General features: G+C 47.9%; 1 protein-coding gene across 2 annotated transcripts in view; it reads left to right on the forward strand.

The window, feature by feature from the left end:
• The window catches only part of hydin (HYDIN axonemal central pair apparatus protein), a 113,732-nt gene that overhangs the window by 48,867 nt on the left and 49,307 nt on the right, over positions 1 to 15,558 (forward strand). For both annotated transcript variants that reach the window (XM_070546530.1, XM_070546531.1), the window contains exons 32-33: positions 282 to 382; positions 580 to 716. In XM_070546530.1, the coding sequence (XP_070402631.1) occupies positions 282 to 382; positions 580 to 716 (238 nt within the window). The remainder of the gene's footprint in view (positions 1 to 281; positions 383 to 579; positions 717 to 15,558) is intronic.

Consider the following 15,558-nt stretch of genomic DNA (forward strand, 5'->3'; position numbering starts at 1 on the left):
TTTTATTGAAAGTTATTCATTTAAAAACTACACAGTAAAGACAAGTATTTGTTTGAAATCTGTCACTGAATCCTTTCTCTGAAATTCAAGTTTTGGCTTTAAAGAGCCATAAAATCAGCTAACGTCAAAGGTGTCTTTAATTATTATTCTGGTCTCCAGCTGTACAGCTATTTCTTTAACCCACTGAACTCTAATTCTTCATTCTGAAACCTTTTAGAGATCATTGACCAGTGTACATCTCCCTGGTTCTGTTTGTCCTCTTGGCCCGCTGCTGTCTGTAGGATGAAGAGCTGCTCCAGATGGAGGTTGAGAGGCTGCTGCTGTCTGGTGTCCTGATGGAGATCACCCACTCACAAAAGTCCTTTCAGCTAAAACCAAGCAAGTATGTTCAAACACACACACACACACACACACACACACACACACACACACACACACACACACGCACGCACGCACACACGCACACGCACACGCACACACACACACACACACACAGACACACACACACACACACACACAGTGATTTATAAAACTATTCTGGAAACAACTTTGTTTTGTTTGTTGTTTGATTTTCTCCAGGTTTAAACTCCCAGAGTATGTTCTGGATTTTGGTTTTGCCATTCCAGGCAAAGCTGTCAATCAGTCAGTGAATATCATCAATACAGGATCAGTGCCTGTGTCCTTCTACATGAACGGCAAACTTCTCATAGGAACAGGTAACCAACTGCACATTATTTAATTATAGGATTTTATAACTCACACACTTACAAAACCGTACATGAAGAGTGGTAAAACAGACATATCCATGCATACTTTGCAAACAAGAGGAGCTGCATTGTTACCCTAAAATATCTGAAAAGTGCCTGTTATTTTTAGATAAGTCTGGTAGGAGAACTAAATAAAAATAGGCTTGGTAAAAGCTTAAAGTAGTTCCACCAGCAGATGATGGAACCTGAACCTCCCAGAGGGTTAATAAAGTTGATCTAAATCTGATCTAAACTCTGTGTGAAGAGAAACCCTAGCACAACAAATAACCACAGTAAGTAATTCTACTGGCAAATCATTTAATAACACAGTTACGTGTTGAGCAAATAAAGTCGTGATTGTTGGGGTTATTAGGAGCGAACAATTAGTAAGCTTCAACTTACTTTTGGATTCTTCAATAAATTCTGTAAATATGGGAATATTTACTGATTTATTAATTAATTAAAATATTCTTAGATATACGGGGCACCATTCCCCTTCAACCGGGGAAAAATTGAATCCAAAACTCTTATCAGTCTTTCTTGAAGTTCGTAGAATCCTTGGAGCAGAGACTTCTCTTCGACACAACAAAGCTACTGGAGACGAAAATCTGAATTTTATAACGTTTAATTAACAATTTGTCAAATGAATAAACAGTGGCATAAATGAATAATAACCATGTGATATAATAAAAGGATGTATATTCAAAATAATGTTCAAGGTGTTTTGTGTGTATGTATGTGTGTGTGTGTTTCTAAAATGGAGTCTGTATGCAAGATGGCTGACCCCTTTGTCTGGCTAAAGTGTGAGTGGCAACTTGCACTTTAACTTCCAAAGCACTTAGAATCAGTAGTAACTTAACCTTAAATCACCCAAAACATTTCAAAGGATCATGAAACAACACAAAAGATTAATCACAAGTTAATATCCTTAGTTTATCAGCCTGGCCATGGCCGAAACATTTAAAGATACCAAACAATGATTAATAAGCAGTTTATTCTTTCAAAATGACCCGAAGGACGAATTGGGAGCGAAAGAGGAAAACACGAAGTTACTTTTAAGCAATAGATGCGGTTTATTGCTTATTCTGGACTATAGAGGAAACGGGAGAAGGAAAGAATGAGAGAAAGAGATGAGTTTTTGATCACCAGAGGAGCGAGGCGTCCCTCCCCCTTTTGATTTGACGGTTCTCCGTGTTTCTCCGCAGTTTTCAGCGTCATCCGTCGGTTTAATGCTTTCTCCGTTGTTTGGCTCCACGAGTGTTTCTCCACGGGCTGGACACAAAGAGAACGAAGTTTCTTTTGTGCTGAGTTTGACAACTTACAGCGTCTCTGAGAGCTGGATGGAGCTCCGCTCGTTCCCAGTCAGGTCCCGATGATGGTGGAGTGGTTTCCAGCGGTTGCGTGGCTCAACTTGGGCACTTAGAGCTTCCGCGTGCTCAAGTTGTCGGAGCGTTCGACAAGCGTGTCCTTACCGCCAGGTATCCTGGGCAAAAGAACGAGGTTTCTTTGTCTCATTCATGATTTATAGTCTTTGAAGTCGCGGGAAAGCTTCAAGCTCCCGCCTCCCGCACATGCGCAGAACGTGTTTCTGGTATTAGGCGGTGACATCATCCCAATGCTTCCGTGTGCAAAGCATCATGGGAAATGAAGTTTCTTGGCGCTGATGTGATTATTTGCTTTTCAGAGCAATTTAAGCACAGTCATTTTGGAGAAAATCACTGCATAGTAATTTCCTCATGAGGTCAGACCCTCAACATTCCCCCTTTTGGTTTCGGGGATCGCGCCCAAAGCTCGATCGTCGGAAGCACAGATGGGTTTGTTCCTCATGAACGTAAGTCGACTTGATTGTCGGAAGCACAGGTGGGTTTGTCCCTTAGGACGTTGGTCTCCTTGGACGCCTTTGTCTTTGGTCTTTGTCTTGGATCCTGGCGCCTTTGGTCTTTGTCTTGGATCCTGGCGCCTTTGGTCTTTGTCTTGGATCCTGGTCAGGCACAAAACAAAAGAGGATAGGAAATGGGATAGTCCCCAACGCGCATAACGAGAAGAAGCCACTCACGCAGGTGGTACGCAATGATGATGTCGTCCATGCGAGAGGTAGTAGTGTAGAAGGAGGAAGGTCGGTGGGCGGTTAACTCCACGAGGGGACACAAAGGCATCTCACCGCCGGCCATACAGTTCAGTTTATGGAGCACGCGGTGATGTACGAGGTCCATAGTTCGCAAACGCGCATTGACCTATGTGGTCCCAAGATTCCCCCCTTTTTGGTCCAAAGGGTGGATCAGGACAGTCTTTGGGCTAAAACAAGGACCATAAAACTAAGAGGTACTACAATGTGCTGGTGCGTCAGACAGAGTCATTGACAGACTGAGCTGGGCCGGCACATAACCACTAGTTAATATGTGACCAAGTACGAAACAAAAATACAGAAAACCCAAAAAAAAAACCATATAACATTTAAGAAAATTCATAGCAACCTTGAGGTCTCATAAAATGCATTCTTAGGTCATACATTCAGTGTGTAGCTTATAAAGAATGTGACATACTGCAACACTCAGATAAATATGTGAGGTAGACTAAAATGAGAACTACTCTTAGGTTTACAGAATAACAAAGAAAATGTTGCTCACCCCCTTTAGACAGGTGTGGTACATTCACGCTTGGAGTCTCCCCGAACGCGGTTACGAGGCACACCGTAGGTGAGCAAGTGCATCTTATCTTGGAGTTTCTTAACACGCCTGTAGGCGGAATAAGCAATCACGGCCGTGATGAGCCATCCCATCCCCAGGGCGACCAATGTGCAGATTAAGGTGGTATAATCTGTGTCAATGTAGCGTCAAAGTAAGTTCACGCGGGGTTTGTGTGAACTTAACGAGTTTGGTTCCTTCAATCAGTAATTGTTGGTCAATTTCTAAATCGAAGGCAAAGTTATAACCCTGGAAAGCGTCCATGATCTCAATCTCCGAATCATGCTGTTCGAGGTTGAGGTGATGGAGTGCCAGGTTTCTAGTTCAAAGTGGAAATGCCTACCGTCCTTTCAAATACCAAAGTTCAGCATCGACTTAAACCTATAGATGTGAGGTGTCACAATTATGGGAACATGTAACAGGAAACCGAGTTCTAATTTTCTGCATCAACGTGAATGGGAATTGCACTACCTAGGCTGTACGCTAGGTGGATTTGTGAAAGGTGCACAGTAGAGGGGTAAGTACGGGGAAATACGACTTCCAACCAAGCTGTCTAGCGTGGAACTTACTTCCCTGAGCAGGTCCTGCATCAAATCTCTCACCACTCGTGTGTACACAATATCCTGATGTATGGTGTCAGACAAAGTCTTGATTGCACGTAGAGATTCATTAATCAGAGCAGAATGTAGGTTGACAGTAACATGAGTACCCTGTAAGGTTTTAGTAGGTACATCCTGTTAGAGGTCTAGAAGGAGTTTCTCTTGGCTAGTGAAAGTGACGGCGGGGGGGGGGGCCTGGTTCTTTGTCGGTTAGTACATGTTAGTGGGTTAAACGTGCACTTCCCCCCTTTTCCATTTCCATACATAGAACTATGTAGAGACTACGTCTACCTCCTGCGGGGAGTCTGGTCTCTGTACCCGCGGGGATGGTTTGACGTAGGGTTTGATTTGGTTCGCATGCACCCATTTGTAGACAGGCTCCTGTCTTGCTTTGGTGATGCGTAACCTGTATGCAACTGGAGAGAGTTTTGCCACGATCTCAAATGGTCCTGACCAGCAGGGCAGGAACTTCTTAGCTTTGCGTGCCAGTTGGGCGAACCGAAAGTAGAATACTTTGTCACCCACCTCGTATTCGCGGCTGGTTGTCTTTTGGTCGTAGTAGGCTTTAGCGCCTTCTACGTTTGTCTCCAGTTTCTTCTGAGCATGCGCGAACGTAGCTCTGAGGTGTGTTTTCAAGTCTGCCACATACTGATGAGCGGTATAGGCAGTGGCAACACTGACATCCTCTGGGTGATACAGGAGGTGCAGTGGTAGAGTCATCAGTCTGCCGGTCATCATCTCAAAGGGCGTAACTCCCGTGGATCGCTGGGGAGTAGACCGTATGGCCATCAGGACCAGAGGGAGCTTGACGTCCCAGTCCTTCCCAGTGGAGCAGACGTACTTTTTGAGCATGGAGACGACCGTGCGGTTCATCCGTTCGACCTGTCCGGATGACTGTGGGTGATAGGGAAGGTGGAATCTCACTTCCACTCCCAGAAGTTCAAACAGGGACGTCATTACACTGGATGTGAAATGAGTTCCTCGGTCAGAGTCAATGCAGAGTGGAAGTCCCCATCGACTGAAAACGTGGTTAATCAGCAGTACAGCGGTTGTGACGGCTGTATCGTTTGGCGCTGGAAGGCATTCCACCCACTTTGTGAAACTGCAAGTTACAGTTAGCATATATTTGTTTCCTCTTGCTGATTTGGGAACCGGTCCAACCCAGTCGATCTGCAGGTGGGACCAAGGGAAGGTTATTCCCCTGCGTTGCAGTGGTGCTCTAGCAAGCGGCTGGGAGGGTTGAAACCGGGCACAGACAAGGCAGCCTTGGACATAGCTGTGTACGTCCTTGGACATCGATGGCCAATATGCTACTTCTGTCAGTGACGCGAGGGTAGCTTTTGCTCCGCGGTGACCTCCAACCAGAGTGTCGTGGGCGTAGGCAAGCATCACTCCTCTGTGGTCGAGTGGAACAACCCAGCGCGGCGGAATGTGATCGTCACGCATGTAAACTAACAAATCGTTTTGTAGTTTCAGGTGCGCGAGTTGACGATGCAGGGTTACCAAATCTCGGCTTGCGCCAGTAGGTGGTGACGGTTGTTCAGGCATCGGGCCCTTTTGGAGAAGCTCGCGGATGAGCTTCAGGTCAGGATCTTGTTCCTGCATGGTGACTAGGTCCGCGTCATGTGGTTTTCTGCCTAGAAACACGGGTACCCCAACGGTCCGAGGTTCGTCTGCCTGTTTAGCATGGCGACGTGTAATCGCGCAGACCTCGTGAATGGCCTTGGGTGGAAGCCACTCGTCTTTGAATTCCCAACAGGTTCCCTGGTCAGCACCGAGCTTAGCAAGGCGGTCCGCTTCGTCATTACCATCTTTCTCCGGACCTAGGGTCCTGGAGTGACCTTTGACCTTTTTCCAGTAGACCATTATGCCTTTCTCGGTGGTGAGCAGATCACACGCTAGGAATAACTTTGAGTGTTTCACGTCTCTGTTCCTGGCATTTTTCATGTTGTTCTCCTTCCACATGGGGAAGTGAGAAATGAAGCTGTGTCTAGCGTAGTTTGAATCAGAGCAAAGGACGATTTGAGTGATGTCCAAGGCTGCCGCCTGCTGGAGGGTTATCAACACTGCAGAAATTTCGGCGTACTGACTAGACTTTTGGCCCAACCGGTAGTGATTTGGTTGCTTAGTGTCACAGTCCACCCAAACGACTCCAACCCCGGCACGGAGCTGGCCTTCGTGAAGGTAGGCGCATCCATCAGTGTAAACTTTCGGAAGCCCTTGGCAAACATTCTCATCAAAGTAGCGATGATTGGATGCGGTTGGGTAGACTGCGGCAGGTGTGTCCAGGGGGCCCATGACGGAGTCAGAGTCACAGTGCTGGCAGCCTGCTAGCCCTTGTCCTAGCGCTAGCTTGGTGTTCTGACCATACTTGACCTCAATGTTGTATCCTTGGAGCACCATCATCCACGTCGCAATGCGGCTGTTTGACACTCTTCCTTCGCGCAGACGCTGGCTGTTTAGGAAGGTGACAGGCTGATGACACGTTTCAATGATCACTTTCTGTCCACCGATGTAACTACGAAAGTGTTCGACGGCCCAGACTGTAGAGAGGAGAGCTCTCTTGCAGTCTGAGAACTGGAGTTCCACCTTGCTCAGAGGCTTGCTGGCGTATGCCACAACTCTCATGTCCTGATCGTGTTTCTGCTTCAAAGCAGCGCTCAGGCAGTGAGAGGAGAAAGTAGCCTCTATGTAGAACTCTTTATCCTTGTCTGGGTAAGCCAGACAGGGTGCGGACGCCAACTTCTGTTTTAGGAACTGGAAGGAGAGTTCTTGGGGTCTGTCCCACACGAAAGGTGTGTCGTTCCGAAGCAGCTCAGTGAGGGGCCTCGCTGTTTCAGCGTACTCCTCAATGAACTGTCTGGAGTAGTTGCAGACTCCGAGGAAGCTCCTGAGTTCAGTCAGATTAGCTGGGGCTTTGATGTCCTGAATGGCCCTAATGCGTCCCGCTTGGGGCTCGACTCCATTAGGGCCCACCAGCAGTCCAACATACTCCACTTTGGTTCGACACCACTGTCCCTTGAGAATCGCCAATTTAGCTCCGGCGTCAGCGAGCTGTTGCAGCACGTGACGGAGTTCGGCCAGGTGCTCCTCGAAGGTTCGACTCCTCATCAAGATGTCATCGACATATATGAGGTTCCCTCTGGAAGCAGCATCTGACATGGCTTTGTGGAGGAAGATGTTGAACTCTGCAGGTGAGTTAGAGTAGCCAAAGGGGCAGCGGTTCCAAGTATATTGGCGATTTCCAAAGGAGAAAGCCAGTTTATACTGGTCCGCCGGCTCAACCTTCATGGTCCAGAAGCCGTTGGCTACGTCAACCGTAGAGAAGAAACGAGCATCTCTGACTCTGGCTAGCTCTTGATCTAAATGGATCATAGGCCACCTGGAGAGAGGTACCTGTTTGTTCAGTGCACGATAGTCTATGGTGAGACGCCATTTCCCAGTCGGTTTCAGAACCGGCCAGATGGGAGAGTTGTAAGTGGAGTTACACTCTCTGATGATGTTTTTCTCCTTCAGCTGATTGAGGATCTCCTGGATCGACTCATAAGCAGCGAGGGGAATCTTGTACTGACGTACATAAGTAGGAGGGGCATTCGGGTTCGTCGGAATGCGAACCGTGTGCAGGTTTGTGAGTCCACAGTCCAGGGAGTCCCTGGATAAGACGGACTGAAACTCATAGAACAGGCTTCTAAGCGCTGCTCTCTGCTCCTCTGACTCCAGCGCATCCGCTTTGTCAAGCTGCTGGCTGACTTCGGCCTCGAAGCCGTCATAAGGTTCAGAGGAGGAGGGTCTCTGGTGTTCCGGGCTTTCAACCGGTGACTCAGAGGGTTGAGTATTTATCGCAAAAACCGCTAGACACTGACCGCCGTCAGTATCTAAGGTTGCACTGCAAATGGGTTCCTCAGGAAGGGCTTCATGCCGCTTGATGGTAATCATTTGTGAGGGGAAAGTACTGAATGTGTCTGCACCAACCTGTCTGTCGTTCAAGAACAACGGAAGTTGTCCGATCACGGGGACTGAAAGTTCGAAGTCATGGAATGAGCTATCTATCAGCATGCCCAAGGGCTTTCCTGCCGGCATGTGGATAGGACTCTGGGTCGGATTTTCGACCAACAAGTACGCAGAACGATTGTTCAGCTCCAAGAGTGGCGTGCCACAGACGGCTAAGTTGAGCTCCAAGAAGTGTGGTGATGGCTGGAAGAAGGCCTGTGTGCCTGGCAGCTTCTGATGCTTCATCAGAGTCAGACGAACAGGCACTCCTTTGACCAGTGGGGGCAGAACCGTGCTGGCCTCAACCACTGCACGGCAGGCCTGTGGAATGGTCTGACCGGACAGCAAGTGTTCAGGGCCTTCTGAGCAAGGCTCAGAGGATGGTGTGGCCCGGGCCCAAAGGACTTGATTGCAAGTGTCCAGCTGGGCACCGAGTCGAACCAGCAGATCTGCTCCGATGAGTGCAGGTGGATCAAGCTGTGGTATGATGCTGAATGTATGTGTGAGCTGTCTTACTCCAAGTTGGATAGTCAGAGAGCAGACCTCTGGCGCTTTCAGGAGCCTCTGCGGCCAAGTAGCTGACAAGAGCCGGTGGCTACATGTCACACTGAAAAGAAGGGGGTCCTTCTGACGCAGGTGTTCAAACGTCTGCTGGCTGATGGCTGACTTTTCCGACCAAAGAGCAAGGCGAGCATCTGAGATGTGGGTGCAGTTGATGGTAAGACCACCAACTATGTGTGGTGCATATGGCTGCAGGCTGACGTTCTTCAGCGAGCAGAGAAAAGATGAATGTGTGCGGAGCGGAGTTCCAGGAGCGGTTTCATGCCTTTGCAGGCGGTCATCGTCTGTGGGAGCCGTAGGGAGGGGCATGACCTTGGAACAAGGGTTTTGCTGCTCACTTATGCTGACTTCAAGAATGGAGGATGGTCGGCTGCTATCTGGGTTCCAGGGCTTAGGTGTGTCCACCTGAGCCCACAGTTGACCCTTCTGGCAGTCGATGAGGGGAGCTAGACGTTCAAGCAGGTCCTGACCAATGAGAAGTGGTTCCGTGTCTAGCTGGCAGACATAAAACGGGTGAACCAAAGTCATGTCTTGGAAGGTGATGTCCAGCCACGCCCGGTGAGTGATACACTCCCGGGTCTGGGTGTAGCTGGTGATTTTCAGGTCACAAGGTTCAACCTGGACTGGTTTCCCGAGCGACCGCATGGTGTCAGACACGCGATGGAACAGTGTGGAGCACATCAGGGTGATTTCTGAGCCGGTATCCAGCAGAGCATCAACCTGTATGCATCCACCTACGATGGTGCTACAGTACAAACGGCGAGCATGATCATGGTTTGTTAAGTCACCAAGGAACTTCAGAAATTTAGTATCAGGTTTCTCTGGGGGGTAGATTTCAGGAGACTCCTGTGATCTACCCGTAGTGTTCCCCCAGCTGATCAGGTAGGTCCTGGCCACGCTGGGGGGTTGAGCCACGCCTAGTCATGCTGACGTTGGCTCTGGGTCTGGCTTCTTAGAAGACGACTTTGGTGTAAGGGTTTCTTCTGCAGATCTCAGCTGTTCCTTCTGTTTAGCTAGGAACTGCTGAAACATCTCCTGGACGTCGGCTTTGGTCAGAAACTCATCTGCGGACTCGCGTCCGGGACCTACCTGTGGGCGGCGCTCCTTAAACCTTCCATTGTTCCGACCTGCCTGCCGTTGGTTTTGGTTGGGCCACTTCCTGTCTGATTGTCCAGACCTAGGTGGCCAATCAGCACCCCCCTTCCCCTGTTGAGGAGATTGGGACTGCTCTCGCGGTTTAGCAGGTCTAGGTTTAGCAGATTTTGGCTTAGTGGGTGGAGCTTCTGTGCCTTCAAGCTCCAAACGCGGCTCGGCGTCGGGAGCTAGGTGCATGACGCGGTGATGTGCGTCAGGCTTTTGGGGCTTTCCGCCGGCTTCCCAAGCCTGTTGAGCGTATCTCCTAATCTCCTGAGTTGTCAGTTTTTTCATCCGACAATACATTGAGACTTCGGAGCGAACACACTCGTGCAGGTTGTGAATGAAAAGGGATCTGAAGGCAGGGTCTTCCTCGAGCCCAGGGCCGTTTCGACCTTGGAAATAAGCACTTTTGAGTCTGCGATAATACTCTCTGGGGGGTTCGTTCCTCCCGTGTTTGATGGAGAAGGCCCCCATTGTAGCTGACGCGGAGTCTGCATACGTGGCGTATTCATCCCTCAACGCTCGGCAGAGCGAGGAGTACCGATCTCGAATGTCAGATGGTAGAGTTTCCATGAAACCATGCACCGTTCTAGATGTAGTTTTCCAAATTAGCTTGAGCTTTTCCCTTGAAGAGGGTGCTGGAAGATCAAGCAGACAACGTTCTATCTCCCTGAGATAATCGTCAACATTGGATTCATTGGTGTTAGGATCAAAGCGTTCTATGTCTTTAGCTAGCGATTCAATTTGACGTACACGGAGCCCTGACTCACGGTACGGCGCGTCATCCTCTGACTCTGACCCACGGTCTGTCTCAGAGGGCGCTGGATATCGCTGGTGTGCTCTGGGCTCCCAATGTTGACTCCTGGGGCCCAAATCGGGGTCCGGCATGTTGTGGCGGGCTGCTGGCACGTCACGTGGGTGTCCTGGGAGATCCTCCTCCCGGGGCACGTCTGCGTAGTGCAGCCTGCGTCTTTCAACTGGGGCATCTGCGTAATACGCTTTGTCCGGGTACGGACTGGCGTATGATGCTTTGTCCTGCAGCTGGTTATCGGCATGCCGAATACCGGAGTAGCTAGGATGGGTGGATGGTGGAGGTGCAGGTTGGGCTTGTGCATAACCCCAGCCGGCACCTTGCACCCTTCGTGGACTGGGGGAGCGGTCTAAATAGAGGTGCCGCTCAGCTGGTCGACTTCTCACTGATTGAGAAGGCCGTGAAGATGAGGGTGGTGGTCCAACCTGGGGTTCGAGGGCGAATTGCCCTCGGCCCCTAGGTGGTCCTGAATGCCCTATAGTGTGTGTAGGGAACGGGGCCGAAGGTTGGGACAGATAAGCTTCATCTCTCCCCTGCGGCGTGCGTCCGTCCAGAGAGTCATGGTGTTTCCCCCCTTCCCACTGTCTGTTGTCATCAGCAGAGGGGGGCGGGGTCTCCTCCCCATCTTCCCCAGAATCGGTGCGGGTGTCGTCTTCCTCGATCAGCCTTCCATTTCGCTGTTTTTCAGCTAGCATACTCTGGAGGTTCATGATCTCTCGATCATGTTGGAGTTCTCTCTGATAGAGGATCAAGGCTAACTTAGCTAAGTGAACCTGGATTGGTTTTGTACCATCCGGGTTTTCTATTTGATCAATTACAGCTTCTAGCTCGTCGCTACGCTGTTCTTCAGTGAAATCCCTAGAAGGGTAGTCGGGTTCTCGAGCAACCGCGACCAGTTTGGACAATATTTGTCCAGAAAGTAGGCCAGGTTCATAGTCGTGGGCCGCAGCGCCACCTGGTTGCTGGGAGTTGGTCAGTTCACTACTCTGTCCCTCCATTTTAACAACCGAACCAAAAATAGCCTAGTAGAGCTTCTGCAGATAGCTCAAGCTGCACCTTTTGGGCAGCAACTGCTAGCTTTGTAGCAGAAAAACACTAAATTAACCTTTGTGCGCACAGGTTTTAGCGTTTTAAGATTGCACGGAATGCCGTGACTAACGCCTAAAATACTATTCCTTTCAGTATTTTAGCAAAAGCTGGTGCGTTGCCGTAGCAACGTCTTACAACACTTGCAGTGTTAAATATGCTAGTTATTCCTTCAGAATATTAGCAAACAAGGTGTTATCAGTCTTTGAGTGAAGGTTTCAGTTAGTTACAATAGCCACTGTGAGTTAAAGTCGCTAAATTAGCAGTTAATTTTAGCCTAAAAGGGTTAGTCAGAATTACTTACACACTGCACCTTTAATGAAGAACTGAATTTTAACCTAAAAGGTTAACCAGAATTAATTACACGTTGCACCTTTAAGGAAAAACTGAATTTTAACCTAAAAGTCAACCAGAATTAATTTACACGTTGCACCTTTAAAGAAACACTGAGTTACTGGTGAGAGTTCGATGCAGCTTCCTGCTCAGCGAAATCAGCACCACTCTGTTGCTGGTTCAAGGCTGAACAACTGATTATTTTTAATTCAGCTCTTTGGATTTATTTGTTTGTTTGTGCCGGATAGAAATCTCTGTGTATCCAAGCCTCACACGGCCGCACCAATTAATGTTGGGGTTATTAGGAGCGAACAATTAGTAAGCTTCAACTTACTTTTGGATTCTTCAATAAATTCTGTAAATATGGGAATATTTACTGATTTATTAATTAATTAAGATATTCTTAGATATACGGGGCACCATTCCCCTTCAACCGGGGAAAAATTGAATCCAAAACTCTTATCAGTCTTTCTTGAAGTTCGTAGAATCCTTGGAGCAGAGACTTCTCTTCGACACAACAAAGCTACTGGAGACGAAAATCTGAATTTTATAACGTTTAATTAACAATTTGTCAAATGAATAAACAGTGGCATAAATGAATAATAACCATGTGATATAATAAAAGGATGTATATTCAAAATAATGTTCAAGGTGTTTTGTGTGTATGTATGTGTGTGTGTGTTTCTAAAATGGAGTCTGTATGCAAGATGGCTGACCCCTTTGTCTGGCTAAAGTGTGAGTGGCAACTTGCACTTTAACTTCCAAAGCACTTAGAATCAGTAGTAACTTAACCTTAAATCACTCAAAACATTTCAAAGGATCATGAAACAACACAAAAGATTAATCACAAGTTAATATCCTTAGTTTATCAGCCTGGCCATGGCCGAAACATTTAAAGATACCAAACAATGATTAATAAGCAGTTTATTCTTTCAAAATGACCCGAAGGACGAATTGGGAGCGAAAGAGGAAAACACGAAGTTACTTTTAAGCAATAGACGCGGTTTATTGCTTATTCTGGACTATAGAGGAAACGGGAGAAGGAAAGAATGAGAGAAAGAGATGAGTTTTTGATCACCAGAGGAGCGAGGCGTCCCTCCCCCTTTTGATTTGACGGTTCTCCGTGTTTCTCCGCAGTTTTCAGCGTCATCCGTCGGTTTAATGCTTTCTCCGTTGTTTGGCTCCACGAGTGTTTCTCCACGGGCTGGACACAAAGAGAACGAAGTTTCTTTTGTGCTGAGTTTGACAACTTACAGCGTCTCTGAGAGCTGGATGGAGCTCCGCTCGTTCCCAGTCAGGTCCCGATGATGGTGGAGTGGTTTCCAGCGGTTGCGTGGCTCAACTTGGGCACTTAGAGCTTCCGCGTGCTCAAGTTGTCGGAGCGTTCGACAAGCGTGTCCTTACCGCCAGGTATCCTGGGCAAAAGAACGAGGTTTCTTTGTCTCATTCATGATTTATAGTCTTTGAAGTCGCGGGAAAGCTTCAAGCTCCCGCCTCCCGCACATGCGCAGAACGTGTTTCTGGTATTAGGCGGTGACATCATCCCAATGCTTCCGTGTGCAAAGCATCATGGGAAATGAAGTTTCTTGGCGCTGATGTGATTATTTGCTTTTCAGAGCAATTTAAGCACAGTCATTTTGGAGAAAATCACTGCATAGTAATTTCCTCATGAGGTCAGACCCTCAACATTCCCCCTTTTGGTTTCGGGGATCGCGCCCAAAGCTCGATCGTCGGAAGCACAGATGGGTTTGTTCCTCATGAACGTAAGTCGACTTGATTGTCGGAAGCACAGGTGGGTTTGTCCCTTAGGACGTTGGTCTCCTTGGACGCCTTTGTCTTTGGTCTTTGTCTTGGATCCTGGCGCCTTTGGTCTTTGTCTTGGATCCTGGCGCCTTTGGTCTTTGTCTTGGATCCTGGTCAGGCACAAAACAAAAGAGGATAGGAAATGGGATAGTCCCCAACGCGCATAACGAGAAGAAGCCACTCACGCAGGTGGTACGCAATGATGATGTCGTCCATGCGAGAGGTAGTAGTGTAGAAGGAGGAAGGTCGGTGGGCGGTTAACTCCACGAGGGGACACAAAGGCATCTCACCGCCGGCCATACAGTTCAGTTTATGGAGCACGCGGTGATGTACGAGGTCCATAGTTCGCAAACGCGCATTGACCTATGTGGTCCCAAGATTCCCCCCTTTTTGGTCCAAAGGGTGGATCAGGACAGTCTTTGGGCTAAAACAAGGACCATAAAACTAAGAGGTACTACAATGTGCTGGTGCGTCAGACAGAGTCATTGACAGACTGAGCTGGGCCGGCACATAACCACTAGTTAATATGTGACCAAGTACGAAACAAAAATACAGAAAACCCAAAAAAAAAACCATATAACATTTAAGAAAATTCATAGCAACCTTGAGGTCTCATAAAATGCATTCTTAGGTCATACATTCAGTGTGTAGCTTATAAAGAATGTGACATACTGCAACACTCAGATAAATATGTGAGGTAGACTAAAATGAGAACTACTCTTAGGTTTACAGAATAACAAAGAAAATGTTGCTCACCCCCTTTAGACAGGTGTGGTACATTCACGCTTGGAGTCTCCCCGAACGCGGTTACGAGGCACACCGTAGGTGAGCAAGTGCATCTTATCTTGGAGTTTCTTAACACGCCTGTAGGCGGAATAAGCAATCACGGCCGTGATGAGCCATCCCATCCCCAGGGCGACCAATGTGCAGATTAAGGTGGTATAATCTGTGTCAATGTAGCGTCAAAGTAAGTTCACGCGGGGTTTGTGTGAACTTAACGAGTTTGGTTCCTTCAATCAGTAATTGTTGGTCAATTTCTAAATCGAAGGCAAAGTTATAACCCTGGAAAGCGTCCATGATCTCAATCTCCGAATCATGCTGTTCGAGGTTGAGGTGATGGAGTGCCAGGTTTCTAGTTCAAAGTGGAAATGCCTACCGTCCTTTCAAATACCAAAGTTCAGCATCGACTTAAACCTATAGATGTGAGGTGTCACAATTATGGGAACATGTAACAGGAAACCGAGTTCTAATTTTCTGCATCAACGTGAATGGGAATTGCACTACCTAGGCTGTACGCTAGGTGGATTTGTGAAAGGTGCACAGTAGAGGGGTAAGTACGGGGAAATACGACTTCCAACCAAGCTGTCTAGCGTGGAACTTACTTCCCTGAGCAGGTCCTGCATCAAATCTCTCACCACTCGTGTGTACACAATATCCTGATGTATGGTGTCAGACAAAGTCTTGATTGCACGTAGAGATTCATTAATCAGAGCAGAATGTAGGTTGACAGTAACATGAGTACCCTGTAAGGTTTTAGTAGGTACATCCTGTTAGAGGTCTAGGAGGAGTTTCTCTTGGCTAGTGAAAGTGACGGCGGGGGGGGGGGCCTGGTTCTTTGTCGGTTAGTACATGTTAGTGGGTTAAACGTGCACTTCCCCCCTTTTCCATTTCCATACATAGAACTATGTAGAGACTACGTCTACCTCCTGCGGGGAGTCTGGTCTCTGTACCCGCGGGGATGGTTTGACGTAGGGTTTGATTTGGTTCGCATGCACCCATTTGTAGACAGGCTCCTGTCTTGCTTTGGT

The sequence above is a fragment of the Nothobranchius furzeri genome, chromosome 17 (assembly GCF_043380555.1).
Source record: "Nothobranchius furzeri strain GRZ-AD chromosome 17, NfurGRZ-RIMD1, whole genome shotgun sequence".
Lineage (NCBI taxonomy): Eukaryota > Metazoa > Chordata > Actinopteri > Cyprinodontiformes > Nothobranchiidae > Nothobranchius > Nothobranchius furzeri.